At 36.9% G+C, this 25,983-nt stretch overlaps 2 protein-coding genes across 2 annotated transcripts; one reads left to right on the plus strand and one right to left on the minus strand.

Moving 5' to 3' along the window:
• The first annotated feature begins 1,144 nt into the window (after window positions 1–1,144).
• Window positions 1,145–12,466, plus strand: LOC137735981 (calmodulin-binding transcription activator 3). The gene is made up of 13 exons (XM_068475331.2): window positions 1,145–1,469; window positions 4,013–4,132; window positions 4,941–5,056; window positions 5,913–6,001; window positions 6,237–6,279; window positions 7,327–7,534; window positions 7,697–7,810; window positions 7,937–8,262; window positions 9,232–9,783; window positions 9,895–10,586; window positions 10,935–11,514; window positions 11,658–11,981; window positions 12,080–12,466. Exons 1-13 carry the CDS (start codon window positions 1,430–1,432, stop codon window positions 12,200–12,202), a joined length of 3,327 nt encoding a protein of 1,108 aa, XP_068331432.2. The 5' UTR covers window positions 1,145–1,429; the 3' UTR covers window positions 12,203–12,466.
• Window positions 12,467–13,022: 556 nt separating this feature from the next.
• Window positions 13,023–18,027, minus strand: LOC137735987 (ubiquitin carboxyl-terminal hydrolase 3). The gene is made up of 6 exons (XM_068475340.2): window positions 17,495–18,027; window positions 16,264–16,380; window positions 15,693–15,791; window positions 14,799–14,987; window positions 14,269–14,450; window positions 13,023–13,844 (listed from the first exon to the last, which is right to left on the minus strand). The coding sequence occupies exons 1-6, from the start codon at window positions 17,609–17,611 to the stop codon at window positions 13,439–13,441; spliced, it is 1,110 nt and encodes a 369-aa protein (XP_068331441.1). The 5' UTR covers window positions 17,612–18,027; the 3' UTR covers window positions 13,023–13,438.
• Between the last annotated feature and the right edge of the window lie 7,956 nt (window positions 18,028–25,983).

Below are 25,983 nucleotides of genomic sequence, written 5' to 3' on the forward strand. Positions count from 1 at the left end.
ACTAAGAGGGTGCAATATTTATTTCTACATATCTTCTAGGATTCTTCCGGCTTCGAACAATGACTTTATCCTAAAAAGTCTCTCTCACAACGGTATAAATACACACATCTAGGGTTTTTCTCTAGTAACACAATATCAATACTCTAATTCTTTGGCCCACAGCTTGAGTCTAAAACTGCTTACTAACTTGACCATCAGAGAACCTTTGATCGGAACACTCCCTAGTCTTAGGCATGTTGGCGGTTGTTTTCTGTTTTATAAGTTGTTCGAGTTTGTGCCTCCACCATCCTTGATGGTGCGCGAATTCGGTTCTAACAATTTGTGCCTTCATTGAGAGTTTATCCCTCTTGACCATATCACTTTATCCCTATAGAAACCCTTCTCAAGTGATTATCCGAAGATCGTGACACCACCCCGTCCGACGAGGATATCTTCTTTAGAGATCAATAATAAATCATATCTATAGGAAGACTAATTTCGTCGTGAATGTTATTGCTAATATTGGTTTTTTCAAGGGACCCTTTGAAAAGTTATAATAAATGTAGTTGTTGGATCAAAATCCAACTGTCCGAATCCCGGACTTGGTAGATTTGGTGGAAAGGGATCCAAAGAGGATCCCTTTCCTATTTGGGATAGGTCCATGCTTTTCTTGGTTGAAAAAAGAGCTAAAACCAAAGCCCAAACAAAATTAATCAATCATAAATCTAGAGCAGAACATCCCAAGTTTATTCTTATGAACAAAACTAGTTGAACAAAAAAAGATAATAGGTCACTACTTAGTACTATGATATAGTGATATTCATTTTTACTTGTAAGTAAGAGATCTTAAGTTTGATTCTTGTCAAAAGCAAATTTGAACGATATTATTATGGCTGATCCATTGTGAGCTTTAACCCACCCCTCATTCCTTAAGTAAATGATATTGTTCAATAAAAAATAGTAATAGGTCCATCCATCCCTCTTATTACTTCTTGTGACTTGTTATTTGATTGTAAAGAATGTTTCTCTCTTTTAATGAAGTTTTATTGGAGAAAAAAATAAAGCAAAATACCAGATTGACGAAAAAAGATCCCAAATTTTACGTCAAAAAAAAAAAGTGGGCCAAAGTTATATATTCATAAAGTATGCGGGCCTTATCATTCGTACACACAAACCGACGAGTCACAACTCACAACTCACGAGTGATGACGAATCAAAAAAAAAAATTACTGCCCTCCTTAATTCCATTCCATTTCTGCTGCAATTTTCTCACCTTTCTCAGAACCTTCCTTTTTAGTTCCCTCCTATTTCTCCCTTTATTTGCAGTCTTCATCACACGCTTTCACCATTTCTCTGTACGCTCAAACTTTTTGTCTATGGGGTCCGAGTCTGAGTGAATTTTGTACAAGTTCAAGTTGACTCTGCTTCTTTTACAACCCACATCGAGTTCATGGCAGAGACGAAGCGTTACGGTCTTGGTAATCAATTGGGTAAGTTTTTGGGTTTTCTGCTGTTTCTTAGTCTTGGTGATAAAATTTGAGATTTACTTGTAATCATGCGGTTTATTTTGTAAAAAAATTTGTATGTTTTGACAAACGATGGAAATGCTATTGAGAACTGAAACACAGTCTTCAGTTCCAGCTACCCTAGAATGTTTTATTAACCAATCAGCATCACAATTGAGTCTAGGGCTGGCTTGGTATTATTTTCTTAGGGAAGGAGAAGAATTTCTCAATCTTCATTGGAAATCATAAGCTGCCAGCAAAGTAATCAATCAAGTACTAAACTAATTTATCCGAAATCTCCTTGTGTAAAACTCTACTCTAATCTTGTTATAGGGTGTTGAGTTGGAATCATACATTCAAATTTACATCCATGAACGCAGAATAGCATCAATTAAAGAATTTAGACACCAGCTTCCTAGTCAAAGCGTAGGTTCGTAGATCCTTTTTCAGCTTTTGTCGTGCGAAGCAGCAGAAGTAGCCACTCGCCAATTTGGAACTTACACAGCTCAATTGCCCGCTAGCTCTGGCATGACATCAGCATCAACCGTAGCAGCTAACTATTACTGACCCCTCTTACTTCTTTAGAAAATGACAATGGACCTCATCCCTCCAAACTGTGTCCTCAAGAACAAAAATGAGGAAATTAGGATGCAATGCGTGTTCAATGTTCTCAAGTAGCATTTTCTAGTATTAATTCTGACCAATTGGAATATCACTTAAGCAGTTTCTCCCGCTAATGGCTATTGAATCTGCTATTAGCCAACCTACCTTTCCCGTTAATGGTAATTGAGTTCTTATTGGGATCAAGGTTCTAGAAGACGCTAGGTGCTAGTTGGGCGGCTGGTTGGGGCCTAGTGCCTAGGCTGCTAGGCGGGGGCCTAGTGCCTAGGCGGATTTAAGTAAATTTATTAATATCATATAAATAAGTGCTTGCTTATACTTAAAAAATGCATAATTGCATTGGGATACAAAATTGCAAAATAGAATGACGTATAAATTATAAAGTATTGGAACATAATGAAAACATGGGGAACAAGCATATAATGTGTGTTCATCTAAATATTCAACAAGTCTTTTAAAATTTATTGTAAAAATAAAATGCAAAATAAAAGTTATGTATTTTTTGTCTAAGTGAGAATCGCAACCTGGGTGGGCGCCTTTCAACACCTAGGAATTAATCGGGGCGGTGGCCAGCCGCCTAGCAACTAGGGTGGGCCTAGGTGGCATTAGGTGGCTCTAGGTGGGGATTTTTAGAATAGTGGTTGGGATAGATTTCCCAATTTTCTTTTTAAGCTCGAGACTTGAAAGCCTAGATGGATCCCTTATTGTCTATCCATCCTTAGTACCTTGTCACAAGCTCCCAATGGCAGAATTCTCATTTCTACCTCATATTGTTGATCGGCATTGCCCATTTCAAATCTGGATCTTTAGTGTTGATTATTAAATTTCAATCTGCCACACTTGCTGTGGGCTCGTAGTTTCAGCCTCCTTGTTTTATGCCTTAAGAATCCAAGGATCTGTGTGTTCACCATGATGACCAATGGCTGAATTTCCAAGATAATTCAAATCTTGACGATTCTGTTTATCTTTTCTGGGCTACATTTCCAAATAATGGATGGACGAAAATCTCTAAAGGCACTTTCTAAATTTCCAACAAGTCGTCTAATTCCTCCTGTATTCAGGTGGTTCATCTTCCTCATGTTCTGCTACAGAAAGATGTGGATGTTGATTCTTGCATAAGACTTTCTTTTAACTGGTGGAGGGTCTTATTAGTGCCTATTTTTTTGGTTCCTTGAATTGTTAGACCTCAAATTAGCTGGCAAGTTGAGGCTGGGATGTCTAGTTATGATATATGGGCTCCGTTATTAAGATTGTGGCTTGATGCTGTTTCTTTCATTTTGGCCAATCTAATTGCTTGAGAGAGTATGACATGGTAAATCGTCTCGTCCTTGCTCCTTATTTCTCTCTTAAGGTCACTAAAGAAGCTAGAAATTAAATAATGCTCCCTTTGCCCAACCATCATCAATCCATTCATTTTTAAAATATCTTTTGATAGTCGGTCACATTGTAGTCTCATTGTACCTTCTGGAATTCTCCTACTAAATTCTCAAAGCCCACTTCTACAAACCAAATGCACATATCCTCTGCAAACTCTTCCAAACTGTGGTTTCATTCCCCGCTTTGTAAATCTTGAAACATATGAAAATATTGGTGGGTCTGAGTATGCAAAAATGACATAAGGGTGTGGGTCAAATTGCACAGGTATGGATGGTCGGTCAAACTCTTCCGAACTGAATCTGTTAGATGATTATCTTTGAAGTTTTTCTCAACAAGTCTACCACTAGGTGAAGAGGAGAACATCCTGTAAATTATCTTCTCTTTTATCTTTAAAAATGTCTATAATCATGACTCACTCTCGCTTGGTTGTCTTGTGGTTTGCTCATGACAGTGAATCAAGCATTATAATACTATTATCTATTTTATATATGGTATATGGATATTTACTAATATGATATACTTTGATGCAGATATTGCGCAGATACTCTTAGAAGCTAAACATCGTTGGCTACGCCCGGCTGAAATATGTGAAATTCTTCAAAATTATCAAAAATTTCAGATTGCTTCAGTGCCTGCAAATAAGCCACCGGGTATGATTTTTCAGCTGCATTGGATTTAGCAATAAATATTGTTATTGAAGTCTCTTCTTTTTATCACATAATAAAATATTAATTTGTAAGATTTTTTAACTCGGTTTTCTAATTTCTCAATTCTCTTGGAAGTTTCATGGAAAGTGCGTTCTTGGTCTCACCCCAAACGCCTCCCCCTCCCTTCCTAAAAGTAATTGTAATGAAGCTTGTCTTTCAACTGGTATGTGTATAGTAATCTGTAAAATTTTCAACAGACATGGGCTGATTGCTTTTCGGAAATTGTATAGTAGTCCCTCAGCTTGCACAATGATTTGATATGAGGGTAGGCTTACTAGTTTTCTTTTTTAAAATTCCAACTCTGAAACATTCTAAAGCACATCAGGACATCTATTTTATGTTTTTTTTTTGTGCATCATTCTCTAAACATTCCTTTTGGGATATGTATCGAACTTTCTTTTTATAAGGTTGTGACTGGGGATTATCTGATCGAGAGTAAGAGTTTATGTCAATTGGTACTTGTGTTAAGAAGCAGTCAAATCAGTATAACCATTTTTCCTTTCATTTCCGTCTGACATGAGAGTTGAGTCTTGTATTGTCTTTGGTTTGTTTTTAGTAGGCATTAAGGGCATTTACTTTTGAACATAAAGGCTCATGATTTTCCGTTTTAAGGTCAGATAGATATAATAGCATTTACACATTTTAAGTTTTATGAGATGTCTGCAGAAATTTGATTTGCAGCTTGCTTTGTTGTATTGTTGCATTTACCTTTGAATACCTACTGTGGCTTGATACACGTCATTTGTTTCAGGTGGATCCCTTTTCCTATTTGATCGGAAGGTGCTTAGATATTTCAGGAAAGATGGCCATAACTGGAGGAAGAAAAAAGATGGAAAGACAGTGAAGGAAGCCCATGAGAGACTTAAGGTAATCATCGAAGGATGGTGTAATAGGTTTTACAAAGCACATATAAATATATTATGACAATATTTTGCATCAAAATTTGATTTAAGCATTTTTAAGAGCTATATTATGTTATAACTTTCTCCTGAAAATTATTTTATGACACAAGGATTTTGACCAAAAATAAGTAACATAAATACCAAACTTAATTAGATAGGAGAGAAGAACTCTGGTATAAGAGTGATGTGGGAGGCTCTGACATGTCGAATGTCAATAGCTACAATTTTGTGTCGTGGGCAGCTAAAGCTTAAGGAATCACAGTTGTTTTAAATTATATAAGGGTTATGCAATTATTTTATTACGGATTCTTTGTAAAACAAAAAACTTTAATGTTAGGGATGCAAATGAACCGATCCCACCCTTGGTGAACTTAATATTCAGGCCACTTCGATATAGGCTCATATTCAATCTATTTTATAGCTCACACGCATGGATTTACTTTTGGTCTAATCCGGGCTGTGACAGTTTGGTATACCTTGGTTGGAATTTCAAGGCTAGTATTTTGCTTGAGCTCGAAAAATAGCTAGCCAAGTCTGTGTAGTCCAATCCTCAACTTTTTGTGGCTAGTTTGCACCCTTGTTTAATTCCAAAATTAAGTACAAGGACACACCAATGTCAAGGAAAAAGCTCATTGAATAAAAATTGCTGCTTAAGAAAGCAGAGGTGGAAAGAAATTTGTTTTAGAATTTCATTAAGTAGGTGGTAACAATTAGATGCTAAATATTTCTCAAGTTTTTGTGGCTTGTGTCAAGAGTTAATTTGTTGACAAAGCCTTTGTTTTCAATCAAAGTGGTTGAATAATAATTGAACATCCTTTCAGGCTGGAAGCGTTGATGTGCTGCACTGCTATTATGCACATGGAGAAGAAAATGAAAATTTCCAAAGGCGCAGTTATTGGATGCTTGAAGAGTGAGTTATATGCTACAAATCTATCAAAGATATTTGTTCTCAAGCCTTAGCAGTGTTTGTGGATGTGTTTGCAAGTACAAGCAGGCACCCACGGCTGCCTGTTCATTTTAATATCTGTCTAATAAAATTAAAGAAAACCCAAATGCAGTTAACATTTAGTCACACATGCTAATGATTCAAGTAATTTATTGTGAAATTTTCTTTTCACGTCTGACTTACTTGGTCATTGCTGCAGGGCTCTGCAACACATAGTTCTCGTCCACTACCTGGAAGTTAAGGTAATGCTTTATTCTTTTCATTTCATTCTTGTTGTTTGTGCAATTAGTTTCTGTGATTTTGCCAGCCTTTGGTTATCATTTTGAGATCTTTTTGGAGCCAAACTATTGTTGAGAATATCGCATTTAAGAATGGGAAAAATAGAACAAACTCCGGAAATTGAAAAACAAATAACCAAGATAAATAACACCAAGAATTTACGTGGTTAGGCAATATGTGCCAACGTCCATGGGACAGCAACAACAATCTTTCACTATATCAATAATGAGTACAACCAATAATCTTGCCAAATCTCTAGAACTAGAACTTGACAAAAAACCTGAAAGAACAAGAACAAGAAATGCACCATCTCTTTTCTTTTCTCTCACACACAGTTTACAATATTCTCTCACTCTAATCCCTTGAGTGGTATACAATTTATTGTTTTGCTCCCTTCTCAAAACTAGTACAATAGTCCTTTTATATAGACATAATAAAGGTCTTCTTCAATAAGGATTACTAATCCTAATTGGAATCTAGTTATGAATCCTTCTCCAATTGAGAAACTAACTCCAATTGGGAAAACAACTCGGGAAAACAATTTAATCCTCCAAGACTATAATTCCTTATAGACGTAGGACAACTTATCATGGGCTGGAAAAAACCCAACAACTATCATAAGAGTTATTGTTATTCCATTTCAAGGTAAAGTGCATGTCATTTAAGAGCAACTGACCATTTTATATGTACTTTCCCTAGTGTATTTTTGAATACTTAAATTCAAGCTGTGATTCATGTGTGAATCAATGTTGAAAATGTATTAATAAATTAGGCTGTGTCCAGAGAAAGAAGAGTAGTTCGTGCTTGGCTTTAGGTAAAATTTGGTCCACTTGCTTAGGTCCCAATTAATATGAAATAACTGTTCATCGATTAGTTCTTATGCTCATGCTATCTAGTGTTTTGCCATAGGATATTTGTGCATCTATTTGTCATTTGTGTGATCCAACTTTTTATTTCCATTATGGATCTCCGTGTTCTGGGTCGTCTCATTTTCTGTATTACTTATTCAGGGAAATAGGACCAACTATAACCATATTAAAGGCACTGAAGAAGGTGTTCCTTATTCCCATGAAACTGAAGAAGTTGCACTCAATTCTGAAATGGACAATTCTGTTTCTTCTAGTTTCAATCCAAGTAGTTTCCAAATGCGTTCCCAAGCTACTGACGCAACAAGCTTAAGTAGCACTCAAGCATCAGAATTTGAAGATGCTGAATCAGGTGCGTTGTCCATTTTCGTTACTACAGTTTGTCAATAATTTCCTTTGTTTAATAAATATTTTGGAAGAATAAGTTCATTTTCCAGTTTTACCATATATATATATATATATTGTTTTTTCATGCAGTTATCTTTAAATTAACTTAACATGGTACATGATACAGTATATAATCACCAAGCAAGTTCCCAGTTACAACCTTTTCTCGAATTACTACAGCCTAAGGCTGGGAAGGCCAATGCTGTAGTATCTACTGCATTCTATCCGATGTCATTTTCAGGTAAACTTTTTCCTTCTATTTTCTAAATCTATGTTGTCCTTGTAAATGCATTGGTGCTTTTAAATATCTAGACAATTTTTTGAATTAAGTAGAATACCAAGTTCATGATAAAATCATTGAAAACAGATGAATATCAAGAAAAATTGTCAGCCATTCCTGGGGTGAATTTTAGCTCACACACTCAAGCATATAGGAAGGAAGATGTTAAAGATGCTGGCGTTACCTATGATCCCAGGAGAAATCTTAACTCAACATTATGCGATGGTGCCTTGGGGAACATTACTACTGGCTTTCAATCTTTGCCTTTTCAGCCATCAATTTCAGCAACACATTCTGATTCAACGGGAATTATCTCTAAGCAAGAGAATGAGACGTTTGGGCACCTTTTCACAAACAATTTTGGTAAAAAGCAGATGTATGAGGATAGACCAAGGGTCCAACAAAGCTGGCAGGTAAGGGGAAGTTTACTTACACATTTAATGCTGTTGAAACAAAAATTTTGATTCTAGGGCTTTGGCATTACAAGCTTGTGCAATAACTATTAAGGATGGTATATTTTTTTTTTTTTTGAGAATCTGATGACGGACATTCACAAGTGAAAACTGGTGGAGCATATATGAAGATTTTTTTTTCGTCGGTTTGATATACTTGGATTAAAAGTTTTTTTCACTAGTTTTCTGTTTGAATTTTTAGAATTTTTTTTACATGACAATATCAAAGATCACGGAAGCATATACTGATTCTGTTTATGTGTGAGAAAATTATATACAGAGTCAAACCTAATTAAGCATGGAGTTTGACAAGAATTTATGTCTCATTGCTTCCAACCACTCAAGCAAATTTTTGAGATGTCTGTTCTTAAATTATTTCTGTTATTTCCAAGTTTCTAGAACTTATTATGATGAGATTTTAATTTTTTTAATAAAAATTATCAATGTAATTAGAGTATAGGAATTGTACAGGCCTTGAAAGCTGGTACTTCTGCTAGTTATCCACATATAGGGGCTACCCAGACATCATCCTTTCAATTGTGAGTCATTTAATCATGTTGTTGGCAAAATGTGATGGTCTAGTGTGTTTGAAGTCTTCAACATCCTGTTTTCTTCACTTAAAAACTTTCTAGTTATGGTTATCATTGCCATATGCTTTCAAAGTCCTCGAATCCTGCATAATTATTTATAAAATCGTAGTTTGTTACTGGTAAGTTAAATAAATAAATAAATATATGTATGTAGTAATTGGTTATTTAAGCATACTCTGAATACCACAGTTTGTGGAGGGTAGCTATTTGGGTTCTTCCATTACTCTGGCACCCCTGCAACAGGTTTTATGGGGAGGCTGAGTATGGCTCTCCTTTATGTATTGTTTTTGCTTTTCCAAATTCTTCTGTTTGTTCATACTTTGGTTTAACTTTCCAACAGACTCTGGAAGCCAACTCTTCTGGTTCATCCAGTGGGCCTGTGGATCAAAACTTGCATTCAAATACAGCATATGATGTCAGCACAAGGTTCCATGAAGGAGTCGATGCTTCCAATTTACTCAATTCTCTGGTGTGCCATGTGGATTCTGATAAGACAAATGATTATTCTATGCCAAATGACCTTCAAATACAGCCTTCAAACCCTGAGCAAGAATATCATCTGAAGTCTACTTCGAAGAGAAATGAAACCATAGAGGGAAGCTACAATCATGCTTTTGCTACAAGGCCTTTGTTAGATGAAGGCTTGAAGAAGCTTGACAGTTTCAACCGATGGATGAGTAAAGAACTAGGAGATGTGGATGAGACACAAACACAGTCCAATTCAGAGACCTACTGGGATACTGTAGAAAGTGAGAATGGGGTCGATGAATCCAGTGTTCCTCTTCACGTACGCTTGGATAGCTATATGCTGGGGCCTTCTCTTTCCCAGGACCAGCTCTTTAGCATTATTGATTTCTCGCCAAACTGGGCATATGAAAACTCTGAAATTAAGGTAAAAAGTTAACTTAGTCTTCCATATTCCTTGCTATACTTTTGCGTAAGAGTTATCTTCAAGTTTCTCAAATATCATAAAATTTTCTCATTGAACCCTCAATTTATGCAGGTTCTGATCACAGGAAGATTCTTGAAGAGTCAAGAAGCAGAAAGTTGTAAGTGGTCATGCATGTTTGGGGAAGTTGAAGTTCCTGCTGAGGTTATAGCAGATGGTGTTCTTCGTTGTTATACTCCCATCCATAAGGCTGGGAGGATTCCTTTCTATGTGACATGTTCCAATAGGCTGGCGTGTAGTGAAATCAGGGAATTTGAATACCGAGTCGGCCAAATACCAGATTATGATGCGAAAGATGATTACAGTGGCTGCATGAATGAAATATTAAATATGCGGTTTGGAAAATTACTGTCCTTAAGCTCTAGCTCTCCAACTTTTGATCCCACCAGCATAGCAGAGAATTCTGAGTTGATCAGTAAAATTGATTTATTGTTGAAAAATGACAATGGTGAGTGGGACAGGATGCTACAACTTACGTCAGATGAGGACTTTTCCTTAGAGAGAGTAGAGGACCAGTTGCTTCAACAGTTACTTAAAGAGAAGTTGCATGCATGGCTCTTGCAAAAGTTGGCTGCTGGTGGAAAAGGCCCTAGTGTACTAGACGAGGGTGGCCAAGGTGTATTACATTTTGGAGCTGCTCTTGGCTATGATTGGGTCTTACTGCCCACAATAACTGCCGGAGTCAGTGTCAATTTTCGTGATGTGAATGGATGGACAGCTCTTCACTGGGCAGCTTTTCATGGCAGGTGAGCACCGTAGAAAAATTTCTTTCATTTTTTGAACTTCCGTGCTGGAATGCTTTCCTTTCTATTCTTTCTTTCAGCATGCGGGCCACCAGCTACGGTCAATTGTTTCACTATAACCATCAACAATTTACTTTCTTAAAAAACGTACTAAACAATTTAGCATCTACAGTTTATGGCAAGAGAGTGCATTTACTTGTATACATCTGGATCAGATCGTTGTGCCAGGATTTTCTCAAATAAGACTGCTCTCAGAATCTTGCATCTTCATTCTTGACTTATTAATTTGGTTTTATCTAATTTTAACTTGTTTGCTGTTTCATTTTCTTCTTTTCATGTAATTAATATCAGAGAGCGCACGGTTGCTTCCCTCATCTCTCTTGGTGCGGCTCCTGGATTATTAACAGATCCAAGAACCAAATATCCTGCTGGAAGAACACCTGCAGACCTAGCTTCTGCACAGGGCCACAAAGGAATTGCTGGTTATCTTGCTGAATCTGCTTTGAGTGACCACCTTTCATTTCTTAATTTGGATGTCAAGGAAGGCAATAATGCTGAGATTTCAGGAGCCAAAGCAGTAGAAACAGCTTCAGAACGAATCGCAACTCCTATCAGGAATGGGGATTTAATGGGTGGGCTTTCCCTGAGGGATTCTTTAACCGCTGTCTGTAATGCTACCCAAGCTGCTGCTCGTATTCATCAAGTGCTCAGGGTAAAATCTTTCCAGCGGAAGCAGTCGAAAGAATATGGCAGTGATAATTTTGGAATTTCAGATGAAGATGCTCTATCACTCATTGCAGTTAAGTCGCATAGGCCAGGGAAACGTGATGAGCATGTGGATGCTGCTGCAATTCGAATACAAAATAAGTTCCGTAGTTGGAAGGGTAGAAAAGATTATTTGATAATCCGACAACGTATTGTCAAAATTCAGGTACGTTGCCATGATTCTCTTTGTTAATATGATTTGAGGTCGATTCAATTTCTGAGGCATTTAATCTTCTCCATGTTTCTCCCTTAAATTGTTCTATGCTCAAATCCATTCTTGAAATTGAACTTTGACCTTATTGATAACAGGCTCATGTAAGAGGCCACCAGGTGAGAAAAAACTACAGAAAGATAGTCTGGTCCGTAGGAATTGTGGAGAAGATAATTTTGCGTTGGAGACGAAAAGGAAGTGGATTGCGTGGGTTCAAGCCAGAAGCACTTGCTGAGCCCCCCAGCATGCAAGCTTCATCCTCGAAGGATGATGATTACGATGTACTGAAAGAAGGAAGGAAGCAAACAGAGCAAAGGTTGCAAAAGGCGCTTGCTAGGGTGAAGTCCATGGTTCGATATCCCGAGGCAAGAGATCAATACAGTCGGCTGCTTAATGTTGTCACTGAGATACAGGAAACCAAGGTAAAGCATTTATGTCCGCGTTGGTGGTTTGTTTGGATTTTGTATCTACTTTATAAGTCTGACTGGTTTTTCGTTGAACTTCAATTGATGTTATGCAGGTGGTATACGACAGTATTATGAATAGTTCAGATGGGAGAGCTGATATGGATGACGACCTCGTAGATATTGCAGCATTGTTGGATGAAGACGATGTTTGCATGCCTACAGCAGCTCCAGAGTGATCAATCTCCGGTTCACCGTACGTATCCTCTTGTAAAATCTGTAGGGCATTAGTTGTTCCCGAGTAGGTATGAATGTCTTAATGCTGTTTTAAATTTTTAGGGAAAAAATAATAATATTCTATCTAAGAAAGTTGAAGTTCAATGTTTCTTTGTCTTGGATTGAAGCTTCGGATAGTTCGAATTGAGCAGAAAAGTCGGAACAGAAAGGAAATAATTTGATTGCCGGTCGGATTAGTAAGCATTACCGATGGATTAGCAACTAAATTTTCAAGGCTTGATTGCCTTGGTTTCTTAACTAATTGTTTGTTTACACAAAGTAAGTCAAGAAAAGCCTTTGAAAATTTTCAAAATTGGACCTTGGACATCTTATCCAAATTAGAAGATCCTTCGGCTCATGATAGCCTTCTTAGGTCCCTTACAAAACTTTTGGTATCAGGTTAGCTATTATTTGTTTCTAGCGATTCACGTGGCATTACCAAATGATACGTGTCTTGGATAAGAATCTAAAACGCGCTAGAAAACCCTTATTGACGATGTTTTACTTCGACAACTTATTTTGTTTTTAACAAAACTTTAACTATTATGAAGGAGAGTTTGAAATTATTACAATTATTTAAGGGAGGACGAAGTTTTGAACCTGGAAGGCTTGTGTAGAAGCCCAACATCTTAGCCATTATGATATTGGACCACCTCCGACGACATCTAGAGTTCCTCAAACAATGTACCGTTATTGAATTAAAATTGCAAAGGCCAATATCTTGTTACATTGAATTCAGGTTAAAAAAAAAAAAAAAAAAAAAAAAAATTCAACAACAGTAAGAGAATCAAGTACCAAGTTTTTGCTTAGTATAAACTATAATCCCAAAACACCTGCATAATTGAAGCTGCGAAACAGAAGAAACGTACACAAGGAGAGAATAGGGATGAGCAAGGAGAAACTATAATCAAGTACCAAGTTTCTGACCATATACACTACCCTTTTCCTTATTGTTAAAAAGATAAAAGAAAGGAAAAAACGAAAAAGAGGTTGGTCTGCTTCCACCATCCGCTGTACATCCGGACCACCTAGGTATACATTTTTCACCACCCATATCATCATCTCATTGCATTTGACAGTTCTTCCACAGGTCGAAAAGGGGGGAAACCGAAAAAAAGAGAAAAGTAAACACAAAAACAGACACGAAAATGTCCAAATGATTAGAAATACCCAACCATCTTAAATCCCGAGCAGTCTTCTTAACTCTTGTTACTGGTGCCGAGGCTCTCGTAGAACAAGATGTATCCATGATCTGTGTTACTTGAATACTCCTGTGCTGATCCGAAGAAAGTTTGCACTGCAGACTCATCAATCATTTCCACATTTTCATCATCAAAAAATAACCAGTGGTTATGGCTTTTCACAAGGCTAACATAGTGTCCATGGTTTGGCCCGCTGCCAACATGGACAACCACAGCAAATAGAGAATACTCAGATTCTGCATCCTCAACTGTGTTACTCAGCTTCAGCTCTAGCGGGAATACAACCCGATAAGATAGCTTCTTGTAACGGCCAAGCTGCTCGATGTACTTAAACCGTTTAAGATGGATGACCAGGATGTGAGGTGGCTTTTTTATCTTCATCCTCTTCTGCGCTTCTTGCAAACTGCATATCATCATGAAAAGCTTAACTTGTCAGCTATCTGGCTGGCAAAGGGGATTCTTACCATAAAAAAAAAATGGAAGTTGTGGTTTTTACCCCCAATATTATCATATGTGCACGCATGGAAACCATCCCCTATTATTTAGGAATCATCATCAAATACCAAAAAAGCTGCTTAGTTTTGTTCTTTTGAGAATGGACAACAAACCTCAAATTTTCTTTAGTGAGTGATAGTGATTTCCAAAATACTCTCCAAAGTTCGGAACAATATCTAGGTTATATGCTTAGCGCTTTGCGGTAACCAGGATAAGCACAATGGTATCCATGGTAATAACCCCTCCACACTTTATCAGTGAAACCGGAATAGTGCGAATCATATATTAACAAAGGGAAGAATATGAATAAAATTTGCGTGAAGGAGATCCACCTGCAACACTTGTCGCAAAAAAATTTGTCCTCGGCATTTAACGTCTCTGTGGAACTGAAGTTTTTCAAACAGCTCGTTATTGAACTGTTCTGTTCAATATCCAGGCTCAAGTCCAAAAATATTTCATCTCTTGCAGTCACTGTCTCACACCGTAGGCACCTTGTTTCATTGGTGAGTATACCCTGACTCGAATAGCCATTGAATATTATGAGATTCTTAGTAACAGAAGCAAGGAGAAATATTTCTGTTATTGTATGACAATGTAAAATGCAAAGGTAACGAAGTTGATTGTTTTGATAAGACAAAGGAGGGGTAAAAGTAAAGCATGGGAATCGATAACATTTTTAATTCAAAGACTACAGATGACAGAGAATCTCAGCAAAACGTCTAATATAAAAATGAGCAAGCAATTCAACAAAATATAAATACATGCATGCAATAGAAAGGAACGTGGTGAGCTTATCACATAAACTTAAGAATTAAACACAAGGAAACTGGTATGGTTATATGACTTTGCAGAGCTAGATCACCTGAAAATTTTTGTGCACCCAGGTAACTAAGGGATCTTTATGAGTACCATTGGCCTGAACATTCTTCAGACCATTTCCCATTTTTTCAGGAGGTGAAGTAGTTTCTTGATCACTTTTTGCAGCTTGGGCTTCTTTCTCCAGTATGTCGACAAGTTCATTTAACAAAAAATTTAAGAATTCATGAGCATCCTACAAAACAGAATAAAAAAGATGGAAAACATTATTCTTATGTAATATCATATTTGTGTAATAAATCAATGAGAACTGAAAATATTTTAACATGAAGTCCGGATATATGTAAGTAACATTCTCTTCAACTTTTCAAAGAAAGATTTGAGAACAATGTAACAAGGAATGCACCGATATAACAGGAGGAACATCACATATAAAAATTACATAACAGAAAAGGCATTTGCGACTACATTCACAAACCTTGCACGAAATAAAGAAACTTCTGTAAAAACCCCACATGAAAAATTTGGCCATCTATGTCAAACATTAAAAAATGTCACGACCAAACTCTGTAAGACCAAAACCGTGAGTTTTCAACTATTTCTCTACTTGTCAAAATAATTTATGGTTTACAGAGAATTCCAGCTATACACATCCAATTGAAATCGCTTCATTTAATTTTCATCACAGACAGTTGAATTATACATAATGACTTCAAAACACACAATGGATCAGATGGTTAAATCACAAACGTTTAACTTCCAAACGGCAGCCGCCACACTTGTGCTCAAGCTTTCGATGGATAATAATGCATTTTTCTAATTAGTATCCTAAAAAATACTATTTCCAATTATAAAAAATTATCAATGTTTCAGATATATAAATTTCTAAAGTTGCATACAAGAAGAAAAAACATTTCGGTTGTTTGAAGGAAAGACAGACCTGGTGCATATAGCTACGGAAAAGCTCATTTTGTTTCTTCAATCTTTGTACGAAACGCTTTGGAGCAATGACGCCTGTTTTCTTCTTTTGTGAACTTATCTACAACAAAGGAATAACCAACTGTTGGTCCCAGCACCATGACTAAAACAATGGACAAGAACATATGTTCCATGGCATGAACACCACTTAGGAAACTAGCATCACATGTTTGTAGAATTTGTTGCAGAATATTCAAGAGCCATATATACTAGGCTGACTTCAATCTTCATTCTTGTATATGAGATAAAATAAAAATGGTTTTGATAAGTAAACACGGGAAAGAAAAATCCGTTAGTCCCAGAATACACCTTCATGTATTTGGCAATCAATAAATCTTTCCCGTAACAAAAGCATGGTAGAACAGCAGAGTAGGGAGGGCCTTACAGTTACAGTGACATCCCAGAAATAGAAGGGAGGTACCAAGAGATAGGTCATAAAGAAATAAAGAGCAGCCCTGACATGCCAAATCCCACTTGAGTTGACAAATTTAGGTACAAATACGATATATATATATATCTAGTATAGTTGTCACCTGTGTAAACAAGTCTGCTAAGCATGTCAAGAGATTTTCTTCTGCATCCCCAGCACTTTTGTTGCTGGAATAGTATTCTAGCAACTGCTCGCGAAATGGAACACAAAAATAAAGTGCCTGCATGAAAAATAAAAAAAGGATATCAGGTGATGATTACTTTAAAGAGAATGGTTTCCAACAATCTAAAAAGGATACAGGTAGATGTTACTCTCAGAGTTCAATATTGTGTACATCACCCAGAGCCCTAAATGGGAAAGGCAATAAATAATGTTTTTATAGAATCCAGTTTTGAAATAGGCATATTTAGTTGGAATATCAGCACTAATGTTTCCAGAATACATGGAATAAAGATAGATGTGGGGAAGATACAGATGGTCCAACAAAATCTCAATTGGACAATAGATGTGTTGAAAGACCATGTCAATAACCCCATCTTGAAGCATCCAAGTTCAAAGTGAACACTACGAATACCATCTAAAATATTGAGTCAAGACTAAAAATGCAAGCCAAGTACCTAGCCTAGACAATCTTAACCATATTTGATGAACACTTTCTTGTTGAAATACATGAGCCCATTAAACAAGGTAATGTTTCTCAGTTTCCAGAGTAGAACTTCAGAACAGATTTAATGACATGTTCATGTCGACATCAAATTTAATAATTACCCAGTAATCTTAATCTAAAGAATCTCAATTCCACTAAATTGGAAATAAATGAGTGTCTAAAAGGAATTTTACCCAGTGCTTATCCATTCAGACAAACAAAATAGAAGCCGGTCATTGCATGATGCACTAACATTTCAACAAGTTCACCCGGAAACCGGAATTAAAATTTTGAGCACCACCAGAAAAATGAATAGAAAAGCAGAAAATGCTAACATGGTGAAATTGCTGATAACCTTACGCTGCAGACGGTTAATGTTACTAAAGAATGCTACAACAATCTCGACCCCAAACCAAGCACTTGCTAAACTAGCTAGCAAGTCAAAGCTGAACGACCATAAACAGCCACAAAACGACACCTAATTGCGCATGCTGAACTACAATATCCAATCCAATTTACTAAACTTTTCGCCATTACTCAATTTCAAAACATCACAGCTCAAAATTTACATATGCTGCACGTAATTCTCGTTCTACCACAAAATTTACAGAATTTCTATAAAATCAGAACCCTAATTTCAAAATTTCACTAATAAAACGATTGAATTTAGAGGATGCAGAATCAAAACCTGCAAAACGCTGTTACAATAGCAAGTATTGCCGAAATTCTCGAGTCCAAAGTATCGCTCGCCTTCCGGAAACTGGTCGCCGAGAGCCTTCTCGAGTTTGGACCCCGCAGCACCCATCAGACTCAGTCAACACACAATTTAGAATATAGCCGACGACTCAGATCCTCTCTCTCCGATTCAAGTCAATGATTCACATCCATGGACAACTGAGTCGCTCACCGAGATGCTCTGTGCGTGTGTGTGTGTTTGAATTGTTAGGGTTTTGTTCGGAAGTGGAGCTTGCCAAGAATGAAGGTTGAGTTTCGTGAGAGAGAGAGAGGGGAGGAAGGGGAACAAAGGAAATGAGAAAATTACCGAAATTAATAAATCAACAGATAAATGGCGGAGGTAAATTGAATTGAATTTATTTTTTATGAATTATAAATTGACTTGATTATTATTCAAGAGAAAGTGATGTAGAACGACTCGATTACCCCTCAACTAAAAGATAAATGATTAGTTAAAAAATAAATGCTTTCAAACGTTTTAAATGCACTTCCTAACGAGCTCTTAAGAAATATTAGGCCATCTCCAACCAAAGGGTCCAGAGGATCGAAAATAACTCGAAAATCGTCTCCAACCGAGGACTAGGCCAAAAGGCTCGTAGGCCCCATTGGACAAAAAAGGGCCAAAGGGCCAACCGGCTGGTGCAACCTAGCCAACCAGCTGGCCCCGAGTGGGGCCACAAATTAAATGCAACGGTAACTAACTGACGTCAACTAACCGTTATTTTTGAATTTTTTTTTTACCCCTTTTTTTTACATTAAAAATTCTTATTTTTTTCCCCTATAATTTCCTAAACCATTAAACAACATTAAATAACATTAAAAAATTCTCATTTTTTTCCTATAAATTTAAGTTGTTATAGTTTTTAAATTTAAATTATAGTTTTTTTTTAAATATAAGTTGTAGTTTTTAAATTTAAATAATAAATCATATTTGGCCCTATGGCCCTCAGTTGTAGATGATTTTTGTGACAGGGCTATGTTTGGCCCTATAACCCTTTGGCCCTCGGTTGGAGATGATAAGAAATATGGCTCTGCAATATTCATTAAAATATTAATTTCTTAGAGGGCTAAAAGGCTACAACAAGCCATCTGGCCATTCTTCGGTTGGAAATGACCTAAACTACCAGGAGCAATTGTATAGGTAGGGATGACAACGGTTTGGTTAGGGACGGAAATATTACACTCATCCCTATAACCACAAAAATTAACCATATATATAACCACAAATTAATCAGTAGGAATTATTCATAACCCTACTCACTGAGTAACGGATTCCCATCGGTTAACGATTATATCCATCTTTGTCAATACAAAAAATATATTCATTCAATTGATACATTATAATATAGTAGATATTAATTTTGTCATTAAACATTTGATGTATAAAATGATTCAATGAACAGACCTTGTGAACTATAAAAATTAAAGCATTGACAATGTTGGTATCTTTGATATCTCCCATAAGCACCATTAAATTATATTTATGGGGGCGCATCCGTGGCACTATAAAAAAAAAAGGGTTGTTAGGGGCCCAAAAATGTCACACACCAATCAAATCAAGTCTCAAGTCCTAATTGTCATGCAAAGCCTACATTCAAGTTCAAACACATGTCAAGGTGTGGGATTGCTGAGGAATATATTTACAAATATGCCATGCCATGGTGATTAAGCCGGATACTCACGCCATGCTCATGCCTATTCATCACGCCATGCTTCGTCATGCTAGTCACTATTCATGCTAAGCCCAAGTCACATATTTAGGGCTTGTCAAGTGGATTGTGGTGTGGATGGTTACAGAAGGTTATAGCCTTACGTGGAATCGGGGTCATGGAAAACTTTGGGCTGTTTGGGGGCCCAAAGATCCAAGCCCATACAATTTGTATTTCACGCAGGCACCATTGAAGAGAGAACTAGCCTAGTTTACCCCTTTCCCTAGCAAGCCAACCCCCTTAGTTAGAACTAAACTAAATTCATGCATTAAATGCATGCTAAACCCAGCAAGTTAGGCATTTAATGCTGACTTTCCCTTCCCAGCTTGCATAAACAACCAACATGCGAAAGTCATGAAATGCGTTACCATAAGTAACACTTGTGGAAAGCCGGCTAGGGAAAGTCGTATCTCGGGAAGAAGCAGACTACAAGTCTCAACAGTGCAACTATCTTACACCAGCTAGGGAGAAAGGAGGAGAAGACCAAGCCACAAAGGGAGATTCCTTTAGAGCGAAGAAACACAGATGTGGAGAACACATGGAGGAGGCAACAACGCAGGGAGATAAAACCACCCAGTAAGAAACCTAGAGAATTCCATCTAGCCCAGCAACATACTCCAAACCTCACGCATCATCATCCATGCAACTTTAGTAATTTCCACATTCATCCATTAATCATCTCAGCCATTATAAACCTTGTTATCACCCTGGGAAAGCCCAAATCATCCAGCCAAGAATGCCATGCAACAATGCAAATCCTTTCTCTCTCATGTTAAACTAGTAATCTTCTAGCTTCCACACCACGCTTCACTTAAGCAAGTCATTATCTTGATCAATCATGCTATCTTCGAGTTGTTGATGTTACTAGGTATTTCCTAAGACAAGCTAACTCTTTCGAGATATTCCGGGACTTCGTATGAATCTGCACCAAGGGAGACAAGAGGAGGTTCTCAAGGCCCAAGTCTACCTCAACCTAAAAGTCCCCTAACAAGGGTGAAGTGTTGATTTAGTCCCTAAATCACCTCAGTGAAAATTAGGTCCCTGAATTATTCTTTCAGTAAAATAAGTCCCTAAATTCATTAAAAATTGCTAATTTCATAACTACTATTATATTCAAAGCTATTTTATTAATTTTTTTGTCAACTTAAGTCACTTGACACACTTTAGAGTGTAATACCGTTCTTTTCTCGCCTATAAGCCCTAACATTTCAAATAGGTTGCAAATGTAATGTCCAATTTATCCTCCAAAGTTAACTCCATACACTTTCTTTATGTAAATTACTAGTCTACCATCCAATGTGTATCACATGCAAGTAGCGTGACTTAAATTGACGGAAAATTGAATATAATATTAGGGATGTAATGGGCAAATATTTATAATTCAGGGACTGATTTTTTTTGAAAAAATAGTTTAGGGAACTAATGTTTGCTCAAATGATAATTCAGGAACTAAATTGGCAGTCACCCTAAAAAAACACAAGATTTGACACAAGTTTTAAACCATTAGATTAGTGTCACTTTTAATGGTTGAGCTGCAATTTGCCATGACATTTAATGTGACATGTAATTCTTCAAACAAATATACATTAGAAATAAAAATAAAATTCCAAAACTTTCTTAATTATGAATTTGATCCAGTCTCCTCAATAATAACTTCATTCTAAATTTTTTTGAACTAGTCTCCTTTATTCTAAATTGTTTTCTCCAACTTCATGTTCTCATCTTCCAGTCAGTTGCACCACAAGTCTTTTTTTTTTTTTTTTTTCCACACAAAAGCTTAGTACCCCATGGAACACATCACTACTATGGCGCTCTTGACTCTTGTAACTAGATTTTATTCACACCCTTACATGATACTTTGTAGCCTTAGAAATCATGTATTTTTGAATAACTCAGAAAAAGAATCCAATGATTTTGGGCACTTTACCACCACGACGACCACTATCCGGTGATTTTGGGTTTGTTTCTAGAGATCAAAGATACCTATTTGGTTGCTACAACAAGATTAGTTAGAATTGCCATCCTTGCGTATAGGCAAACAAAATGACAAAACTATACTATAAGGGTGGAAGTAATATATTATCTACTCAATTATCTCATGGAACCAATTTCTCACTTAGATAAACAAAGCAAAATTGTACTTCATTATTTTCTATCATCACTAACATTTTATCTTTTATTTTTGTCATCTTCCTTCACATGATTTTTTTAATAGAAGTAGATGTAGCCCCAATTTGCAAACTTATTGTTGGAACCAAATTCGCACACCAAGGAGACGAGTGTAGACACGTTTGCCTGCAAAATAATAAACAACCGTAAACAACTAAGGACTAGGGGGTGCCGACCAAAGACTCTCCAGCAGTCAAGTTAGTAAGCAATATTATGAGATCCAAGCAGTAGGCAAGAGAATAAGTGTGAGTGTTGGGAACTTCATCCTAAACATAAGCCTAAGTTCACCAAAGATGGAAAAATGATACCAAGGTCCTCACAACAATCTCACTTCAAGGCTTAACTTGCTGCTGTTCATTCTCCTCCTACCATGTCACAAGGGTCTGTAGAATTCATGACAAACCCACTGACCCTCATCAATGAGTTTGTTACTTACCTACAAGGTAAGGGACATGGGGGAGCTTCATCTGGTCCTAGTAATGAAGGAAGCAACCACACAACTATGTTGGGAAAATTTGCTGTGTTCCTTGCTGGGAATGAAAAAGTACCACATGATGAGGCACCAGGTATTCTCAAAGCCTTCTCTACTACCCTATTAGCTAGTGTTGACAATGATTTTTGGATAATTGATTCAGGTGCCACTGATCACATGACAAACAAAATTACAAATTTCCATAAGTTTAAATCTTTTCTAAGTCCTTCACATGTGTTGGTTGCAAATGGAAAAAAATGTCCTAGTTTTAGGCAAACATAACACCTTCCACTACCCTATATGTACCATCCTTGCCGTTCTAACTTCTTTCAATTGGAAAAATCACAAACTCCCTAAATTGTCATGTTATTTTCTCACTTAATAATGTACTATTTCAGGATGTCTCACCATGAAGATGATTGGTGAAGGGGTCTTCATAAATAGACTTTACTACTTATGCAAGAATTCCTGTTTTACTCAGGCTCTTCAAGCTAAATCAAAGTCTATAGATGAAAACCAACTTTGGCATAGGAGATTAGCTCATCCTTCTGAGTCCATTTTGTCAAAATTGTTCCCAAATTTTTGTAAGTCACATACTACATGTGATACTTGTCAGTTGTCAAAGTTTACTAGGTTGCCTTTTGGTAATTCCATATGTGGAACAAGTAAGCCTTTTGAAATTGTACACACCGATGTATGGAGGCCAACAACTAAATCAATGGAAGGATTTAAATACTTTATGTTGTTTTGTTGATGATTTCTCTCAAGTTAGTTTCTTATATCTGATGAAATCAAAAAGTGAAGTGTTTAGTATCTTCAAGGACTTCCATATTCATGTCCAAACCCAATTTCAATTAAATATTAAGGTATTAAGATTAGACAATGGCACTGAATTTAGGTCCAACAACATGGTTCAATACTTGAGTGCACAGGGCATTATTCATCAAACAAGCTATGTAGGCACCCTACAACAAAATGGGGTAGCAAAAAGAAAAAATTATGATCTCTTGGAAAGACTCATTCTCTCATGATACATATGAATGTTCCCAAAAGGTTTGGGTCATTTGCCATCGTTACTACGACTTATCTCATCAACAAACTTCCAAGTCAAGTGCTAGGGTTTCAATTGCCCTATAAAGTACTTAAGGCTAGAAAAATTGATTTGACACATCTCAAGGTGTTTGGTTGTGTTTGCCTTGTTCACATCCAAGCACTGAATCGTGACAAACTAGATGTAAGGGCAACTAAATGTGTGTTTTTTGGGTATTCTTCCACCCAAGAGGGATACAAGTGTTTCAACCCCGCCACTAAGAAGTGCATTGTATCAAAGGATGTAAAGTTTGAAGAAGGTTGTCCTTATTTCACTAAGAATGGAGCAACTACAAGTTAAGGGGAGGAAGTGTTCGACCTATTCCCAGTGCCTTAAATCTTCAATGACTCTATGTTGGAAGAAAGTTCAGCTGCTGAAACTCTTGATCTTGGATAACTTAAACAATTCCAGACTCCAATCCGGTAGTGAAAAGACCAAAAACCACACTCAAATCATTCTCACACTTCCCATGAGTCTCAAGTGAATAGGATATATCTTTCTAGAACCAGAAAACCCCTAGTAAAGTTATAGGACTATGTAACTTATGCTTCACGGTACCCTATCACTCAAATTCAGTGCACTTTCTTCTGCTTGTGCTAATTTTCTTATTGTTCGAGATAAGCACTGTGAACCAAGAACTTTTCAGGAAGCAACCATTTTCCCACAGACAAGCCATGGCAGAAGAGCTTAAAGCACTAGAAGAAAACCACACCTAGAGTCTAGTTCAATTCCCCCCAGGAAAAAAAAGGTTGTTGGAAGTCGTTGGATTTACAAAACCAAGTTCAAAGCTGGTGGTTCCATCGAGAGACACAAGGCTCAGCTTGTTGCTTGAGGTTTTACTTAAACTTTTGGGGTAGATTATAAGGAAACATTTGCCCCCATTGCCAAGATGAACACAATGAGGGTTTTACTCTCTATGGCAATCAATTGTGGATGGGCTCTCTATCTAATGGACGTGAAGAATACATTCCTTCACGGAGAACTACAGGAAGAAATGTATATGCAGCCTCTTCCAGGCTATGATCACATTAAAGATAATATGGTTTGCAAATTGCACAAGGAAATATATGGATTGAAGTAATCTCCACGAGCTTGGTATGCCAAGCTCAGCATGGAAAAGAATGGTTTTTTGCGAAGTAATGCTGATTCTTCATTATTTGTCTGAACTGGTACAAATGGAAAGTTAGTGGTATTCATCTACGTTGATGACCTTAGAGCAAGCCCAGCGTTGGGTTTTGCTCGGGGGACAGGGGAGAAACCAAGGGCCCGAGGGCCAGGGGATCAGGTCCAGCGTAGCCCAGCTCGATGGAAGGGGGAGGCCTGAGCTTCGGGCCCGTGGGGGATTGCCAGCCCAAGAGCCCGAGGTGGGGGTGATGTAAGGCTGACGCCAGGGTGGCGTCAACGCAATATTTAAATTTTTTTGTGTCAGGCGCGTGGGGGCGCGTCGCCGACACAAAAATCAGAAAAAAAAAATTCTGTCAGTTACTGTTGGGAAGCCAACGGTGCGTTAGATCTCAACGGTCACTTTATTTAGATCGTTCGATCTCAACGGTAAAAAAAAAAAAAAAGTCAGATTTAATATCCACCGTTCGATCTGAGATCAGCGGTGGATATTAAAATGCTTTATAAATAAAAAAATAAAAGAAAAAATAGTTTTAAAAATCTGAAAAGTTACCGTTGTGACACGTGGCACAATCTGGAGTGTTGGAATTCAAATTTTTTTATATCCAACGGCAGAGATTAATTAATTGAATAAAAATTAAAAAAAAATTGTAAAAAATTTTAAAAAATTCAAAAAAAAAATCTGAAAAATCTGAAAAAAATTGTAAAAAAAATTGTTTTTACTTTTCTATAAATACCTTCTCATTATCATCTACCTTACGCAACAATTTCATATTTTCTCAACTACTTTCAATCACATTCCTTTCTTTGTCTCAAAGTTTGAATCTTTTTTTTTCGACAAATTGACCACTGGTGCAGGTACGAATTGGTCGCTTATTGAAGATGTTGCATTGTGTACTAGCTGGGTTGAAGTTACTCATAGTTCACTTACGGGTTGAAGTTACTCATAATTCTTCCTCTTCCTGATTGAATTCCCACATCATCCTTGAGGAAGAAGAAGAAGACATTGAAAGAAACAAACAGAAACTATGAATAATGATACAGATTTTTGTGAATAAGGAAGCAGAAACTATGAATAATGATAGAGATCTTGAGAATTTTGGTGTGAGATTTGTGAGGATGGATGGTGGATTATATAGAGGATTCAGAAAGGATTAGGTTGTGCATAATTCCACGTGGCATGCCGTCATTCGTTACAAATCTGATGGAAATCTATCCTCAAAGATTGTGAATAGATTATGACACGTGGCATGTCGTCATTCGTTAAAAATCTGATGGAAATCTATCCTCAAAGATTGTGAACAGATTATGACACGTGGCGCGACGTGATTGGTTAATAATCTTATCAGAAATCCATCACCAATAATTGTATTATTTTGTATTATTTAATAATACTTCGGATAATGACACGTGGCGCAACGAGAACGATTAAAAATCTTATCCGATATTACAATTAAAATTATTTTGTATTATTTTATAAATAAAAAAAATACTAATATTTTATTGCCTATTGCCAGGGCTATTGAAGTGTAACGGTGGAGATGCAAATTCTATTGCCAGGGCTACTTACTGTTCATTAAGGGCAGTTACTGTTCATTAGGTGGATTGAATAGTGTATTGCCAGGGGGGAGGGCTCCAACGCTGGAGTTGCTCTTATGATCACTGGGGATAGTACCCTTGAGATTGAAGCTCTGAAGCTTTCACTACACCAAACTTTTGCTATCAAAGATTTGGGATGGTTGAAATACTTGTTGGGAATCGAAATGGCAACGTTTTCAAAGGGGCTGTTTCTCCATCAGCAAAAATATGTGATGGATCTTCTCAAGGAAACAAAAATGCTCGATTGCAACCCAGCCACCACACCTGTTGATTGTAAGGTG

Source organism: Pyrus communis, chromosome 15 (genome assembly GCF_041283825.1).
Source record: "Pyrus communis isolate YQ-2024b chromosome 15, ASM4128382v1, whole genome shotgun sequence".
Lineage (NCBI taxonomy): Eukaryota > Viridiplantae > Streptophyta > Magnoliopsida > Rosales > Rosaceae > Pyrus > Pyrus communis.

Bases quoted from the DNA above. Each gene is read 5' to 3' on its own strand.
- LOC137735987 (XM_068475340.2), bottom strand. From the start codon at position 17,611: ATGGGTGCTGCGGGGTCCAAACTCGAGAAGGCTCTCGGCGACCAGTTT. The intron at 15,792-16,263 runs GTGACAACTATA...CCTTTGTTGTAG, and splicing joins TAGCAGACTTGTTTACACAG to ATAAGTTCACAAAAGAAGAA. The intron at 14,451-14,798 runs GTGATCTAGCTC...TATTCGAGTCAG, and splicing joins GGGTGCACAAAAATTTTCAG to GGTATACTCACCAATGAAAC.
- LOC137735981 (XM_068475331.2), top strand. From the start codon at position 1,430: ATGGCAGAGACGAAGCGTTACGGTCTTGGTAATCAATTGG. The intron at 4,133-4,940 runs GTATGATTTTTC...CATTTGTTTCAG, and splicing joins GCCTGCAAATAAGCCACCGG to GTGGATCCCTTTTCCTATTT. The intron at 10,587-10,934 runs GTGAGCACCGTA...AATTAATATCAG, and splicing joins TGGGCAGCTTTTCATGGCAG to AGAGCGCACGGTTGCTTCCC.